Source organism: Tupaia chinensis, unplaced genomic scaffold, assembly GCF_000334495.1.
Source record: "Tupaia chinensis unplaced genomic scaffold, TupChi_1.0 Scaffold144682_1, whole genome shotgun sequence".
In the NCBI taxonomy this organism is placed as follows: Eukaryota; Metazoa; Chordata; class Mammalia; order Scandentia; family Tupaiidae; genus Tupaia; species Tupaia belangeri.
Window position 1 is genome coordinate 137,901 of NW_006204543.1, and position 6,007 is coordinate 143,907.

Sequence of the window (6,007 nt, forward strand, 5' to 3'; positions counted from 1 at the left end):
TACCGCCCCAGCCAGGGGGCGTGGCCATCTGGAATGAAGTGGCCAGTGATTTCAGGGAGGGGCCCCGGGTGCCACTTGTCATGACCGGCGAGCTGTGCCCTGGGGCTAAGGCGATCTTTACCTGCTTGGTCTCAGAGGAAGGTAAAACTCTCCTCCGATTCATTCATTGATTCATTTTACTTGTGTTTTCATTGGATTGTCAGAAAAGTTATAACTTATTTTTTCTATGCAAAAATGTGTCGTGACTTTTCTGACAACCCTAGTTATTTTCTATTCGTATCTAATAAAGTAGATACTCTACAGATTTAAGAGAAGGACTTTTTCTACACCGCATATCAGAATGGGTAGCTACTCCCTCTTCCTGGCCAGGAACGGGAAGGTCGTGGGGGAAGCACAAGGGGCTTCGTGAAGGGCCGTCTGCGCAGCACCCTCCGCAGGCCCCATCAGTGTCTGGTCGTGTCACGAGGTTCAGCTCTGAGCCTGTACCAGGGTGACACGTGTCATTGGCACTCGGTTCTTTCCAACAAGAGAAGGGTGTAATTACGATTTTCATCCTAAGAGAACTGCAGAAAATGTTCTCCAAGTGCACAGTTCCTAGGGTGTGAAGGGCACCTTCTAGAGCTTGATCCGACTCCCTGGTCAGTTTTGTGTCACTTCCTTCTTTTATGAGATGAGACGTTTCACTTATTTGATACTGCGTCATTTGGAGAAGAGAAAAATGGGGGGGTCTCTTAGCTTTTGGTAATGTACCTATATGCCTAAGACTGAGAGTTGGGAAACATTGTTTTATAAAGCAGTTTTTAAACCTTTATTCTACATGTGATCGTGCACAGGAGAGGGAGGGAGGAGGCACATGCTCAGCACTCTCTTCACGTGTGGCCTCCTCCCCAGCCCTCTAGCTCAGGAGGGCCTTGGATGCCCACACGCGCAGCTAGCGTGTTTTGAGTAGGCCAAGGGCCTGCACCCGAGGTAGCCGGATGGCTCTAGCACCACACTCCAGCACACTACCATGCGTGTCGTGGCGGCTGGGCCTGTCACCTTACAGATGAGTTATATAAAGCACTGGTTGAATTTGCTTTTTGTTTCATTTTGCTAGAATGTGCATGTACTCACCAGAGAGGAGAGGGAGAGAGCGCTGCAGTAATGCATGATCACACTGCGGCCCCTCTCCTCCATTTCTCAATCACGTCAGGATTTCAGGCATCCACACACATGAGCCTAGCATGTTTTTGAAGTTGCCAGGGCTGGGATTAGAACCAAACGATTGGCCATGTGGGATCTGGCTCCCTTAACCACCAGGCCTTGGGACTAGCCCAAAACATGCATATTAAATGTGGGTATTTCATAACTCGTTAGGTTCATCAGAATATAAAAGAAGGTATCGGTGGGCCAGCTGGTAGTAGTGAGGTGGGGGAATCCCACGTGGCCAACTACACTGTCATTTCCTGGACCCATGGCTTGAAAAATAGGTCAGGCATGTGTGTGTCGGTGCCCAAAATCCAAAGAGAGTGGAGGAGAAGGAATTGCAGTGTGGCCTCCCCTGGGGAGATATTTCTCACTTTTCCTCTCCGTCTCTCTCTGAGTAACATGCGCCCTATAACAAAAATCTTTTTTAAAAAAAGTTCTATTAAATCTGAGTTTTAATTCTGACACTACATTCTACTCAGTAAATTGGTATGTGAAAAAATTTAGACATGATGATTTCTTATATCGTTCTCAATATGGTTCTCATTATAGCTGTTTGCTATAACTTTTGAAGCTACTCTTAACTGTTCCACATGAAATATCTGTTTTAACAGGCCCAGCATGAAACTGGTAAAATTTAGAAAAGGAGACAGTGTTGGCTTACGGCTGGCCGGCGGGAACGATGTCGGGATATTCGTTGCCGGAGTTCTAGAAGACAGCCCTGCTGCCAAAGAAGGCTTAGAGGAAGGCGACCAGATTCTCAGGGTACGTGGCCGCACAAGCCTCTGCTCTGAGAGTGCATGACTGTGTAGAAAAAGGCGTCAGCTACAGCAGGCCAGCTCCCATAAGTGATCCGTGGGCAGTCTCCGGAGCCAGTCGGACCATCCCATTAAGAACCCACCAGGCCTAGCTGTGGCGGACTTTCATTGCCCATCTTGCGCTGGGCTCGGTTACCCCAGCGCGTGGTGTTAGTCACCGGTGTCCGTAGAACCTGTAAGGAGGTAAGGCAGTGTCTCTCCGGTAGCCTTTCGGAGTTCACCGGGACACTCAGGTGGGCGAGGCTCTGTCGGGGCCATGTCTCGTCCGTGAGCAGGGTCGGTGACAGCTCTCTCTGTGGGCGTTGTCCTCCGAGACCTCGTTCGCCTTGGCTAGTGGCTCAGGCACGAGGAGGTGGACTTGAGCTCAGCCAGGTGTGTAACTGCCCTGTCTCTGAAGCTTCATGTCCCACGAGAGACAGGTGGCTGAACAGAAGTCTAGAAAACCTGAGTTAGGTGAAGGCTTCCTGTAGGGGTTTCGGGTCCCAGCCCCTGCCCCGAGCAGCGTTCCCTGGTGACAGACATGTGCCATCTTCATCCCTGCCCTTTCTAAAATCGCTGCACTCCTGCGTTTCCAGTAGGCCGGAAGGTCCAGTGTGGCAGGCGTGAGCTCTATATTTACTTTGCCGCCACACAGTGTCTTCCTGTGCTGGTCTCTTGCCCTGTCCTGGATTCAGTCTTTCATCCTCTGCGGAACCTCGTGTTGTCACCCTGCCCTCACTCTCCCAGCTAGTTCTCCCTCTTCTCCCTGCCTTGCCTCCCCTTACTGCGAAGGTGTGGCCATGCAGACAACCCTGCGACAGCTCTGGCCACCGCTGGACTGAATTTCCGTCAGTCGCCATTAGTCTAATGTCAGCGTCAGCCTGCATTTCTCTCTGCTTGGCGATGTTTGCCTCTTAAGTAACCCTCCTTGAAGTGCCGTCTTCCCCGGAAGCCGTGACTTTGCCATTCTAGCACTCTTCACCTCCCCAGTTGTCTGCCCACCCTCTGGATTCTTCTGGAGCTCGGAGGATGTCAGTAGCTCTTAGCTTCTCATAGGCTCAGGAGCCCACGGTGAGTGTCTGGCCACACCGAGTGTCTCCTGAGCCTTCAGGCTGCCTTGTAGCTTTATCTGGTCCTCCTCTCCCTTCAGCCCAGTGTGCCCGAGTCGGGCATCACCTCTGCCTGGCACCCAGGTCGTCACCTGTCACGGCACTGGGGCTGCTCTTGGTATTGGGTGCAGAGTTCTCAATCTCGTCATGTCAGAAAGCCAGAACACACGTGTGATGGTGTGCCCTAAACTAGCCTTTCTTCTAACCCACCTCCTTCCCTGTTCCGGGTAGTCAGGACACGCGCTGACTTACAGATGTTTCTTTACAGCTCCCTTTTGTTTTCATCCTAAAAGTAAGTAGTGCACATTGCAGTTTTCAGCTAATTACTGGAGGGCATATGCCCTGACCAGGAAGAAAGGGGAGGGAGAATACATCCTCTGGTGGGGCTTGGTCACGCTGCGGTCCCTTCTCCTCCATTTCCCCTCCTGTCAGAAGTTTGGACATGCACACACATGTGCGCTTGGCATGTTTCCCAAGGTGCTGGGGCTGGCATTTGAATTGTAGTCTGCTGTGCGGGATCTAGGTCCCTTAACCACTAGGCTGAAGACACTGGCCCTGTTCGTTTTTTAATGTGGAACATTTTTCAGAAGGTGGAGGAGAAAGTCCTCTGTAAGCCTGCACAGTGCCTGGTGACACGTGACCGTTTCTGACTGGGCAGTCACCACACAGATGCCATCACGAGGACCGCAGTGCGCTCTTCTCTTTCTTAAACCCTGTTCTCTTTTGATTTCTTTTTATTTGATTTTATTACCTACTAATAAAAAGTAGGGTGAATAGTACAGTTACAGAGTTTTCCATTTACATTTTAAAAGCCAGAGATTTTATAACAGAAAGTATTTGGAATTGAAAGTTGTCTTTTTTGGTCAGAATTGGTTCCATTTTACAGTGGAAGACAGTGTCAGCGTGCATTGTGACTGCTCTATAAATGGGTTTACACCCTCACTTTATTCTCTTGCTCTGTACTTACTTTACACTAGGGTTTATGACTTCCTTGAAAGTAAACTATAAACTATTTCCTCTTAAAGATGTGTTCAAATTAGGATTGAGACCCTAAGAGTATTTGCTTTCTGTGTAAGTAAATATTTTTATATTTTTAAAAAACAGCAAAGAATAACGTACAGAATCTTATCTCACTAGGTAAACAACGTGGATTTCACAAATATCATACGAGAAGAAGCTGTGCTTTTCCTCCTTGACCTCCCCAAAGGAGAAGATGTGACCATATTGGCTCAGAAGAAGAAGGACGGTGAGACACTGTTAGGAAGCGGGGATGAGCCTGTGCACTCGGGGACGCACATAGGCTCTCACTCAGTGCTGTTTCCTGTCATTCAGTAATTCTGTGCACGTGGGGTGACTGTTTCAGACAGGGTCTCACGGTGTCACGTCACAGTCCTCCTGAGTAGCTAGGACCACTACACCCTGATGTTTGGGACAGGCCAGGCCTTGAATGAGGGCCTCCACGACAAAGCAGCATGCATTGTACGCTGCCATTGCTGGGCCTGGTGGCTGTCGTACCATAACCCTCACGATCGTGGTTGAGTGATGGAAGATTTTGTTGGTCTCAGAGTTCATTCTATTTAAGTCACATCGGTGCTCGCATTCTTAAGTTTGAATAGGACCAACTTTACAGCATTGTGGTTTATGGTAAATGCCGTTCACTCCATCACAAGCCGTGGAAAACTTTTCGTTTAGTAGCCATCAGAACGATACGGAAGTTTCATTTGAGTAGCTGCCGCATTTTATACTGATGTGTTGTAAGCAGTGCACTCAGCGATGCCTACTCTGTTTCCTGAGGCAGATGCACTTTTCCTGTAGAACAGGCTTCTTGGCCTTGGTGCTGGTACCATTCTGCAGCTGCATTCTAGGGGTTGATCTGTGCTTGGCAGGGCGTCGAGCAGCGAGGAGCGTTCCTGGCCTCACCTCGCTGCCTGGGAAGCCGTGAGCACACACCTCCCCTTCAGCACAGGTGCACGGTCTGGGATGACCCAGTACTGGCAGGGTCCCCTGGGAGGCCGGAGGGGTGGGGCTGGCAAGGTCACCCTGATTTAGACTATGCACGTATGAAGTTCGAGATAGATGAGGTGACACGAAGAGAAAGCAGGTGTGCGGCTTTGGACACGTCGCAGGGTCTGTCCCAACAGCAGTGTGTTTGCAGTGGGGTGCTCAGTCCCTGCTCTGTGAGCGAGTGGAGGTGAACGCTTGTGAGGTTGCGACACGCGGTGAGAATTGAGCAGTCAGCAGCATCGTGTGTTTTCATCACAGAAAATCGGTTTTCTTGCCCCGTTAAGTATTGGTCACTGTGTTTGTTTTCGTTCCTTTTAGTTTATCGCCGCATTGTGGAATCAGATGTAGGAGATTCTTTCTATATTAGAACCCACTTCGAATATGAAAAGGAATCTCCCTACGGACTTAGTTTTAACAAAGGGGAGGTGTTCCGGGTCGTTGATACCTTGTACAATGGGAAACTGGGCTCCTGGCTTGCCATTCGAATTGGCAAAAATCATAAGGAAGTGGAGCGAGGCATCATCCCGAATAAGAACAGGTATGCGTGTCCGGGTGTCCCTGCAGAACCCCCGGGTGAGTCCCGGGGTGCTCAGGGCACTGGGGATCAGGGCGGTGGAGAGGGCTCCTTTGGTGGTCAGCCCATACTCCTCACCAACAGTTGTACAGACTCCTCCGTCTTACTGCAGCCATCAACATTTCAAGTGTGTGGACAGAAATACCCCGGCATGCCGTTTCACTGTGCATCTTCTCCGTTTTGTTTCTAAGTGCCCTTATTTTAGTTTTACCTTTATTACGTAGAGCCGAGCAGTTAGCCAGTGTGCAGTACACTCTTCCGAAGACGGCCGGAGGAGACCGAGCTGACTTCTGGAGATTCCGAGGTCTTCGCAGCTCTAAGAGAAACCTTCGGAAGAG

At 49.9% G+C, this 6,007-nt stretch overlaps 1 protein-coding gene across 1 annotated transcript in view; it reads left to right on the forward strand.

The window, feature by feature from the left end:
• Positions 1–6,007, forward strand: part of TJP1 (tight junction protein 1) — a gene marked incomplete at its 5' end in the record, with an annotated part of 156,196 nt that overhangs the window by 120,566 nt on the left and 29,623 nt on the right. The window contains 5 exon segments of the mRNA XM_027767793.1: positions 1,800–1,950; positions 4,229–4,337; positions 5,414–5,633; positions 5,894–6,005; position 6,007. The exon segment at position 6,007 is cut by the window's right edge and continues 90 nt beyond it. Coding sequence (XP_027623594.1) covers positions 1,800–1,950; positions 4,229–4,337; positions 5,414–5,633; positions 5,894–6,005; position 6,007 — 593 coding nt within the window.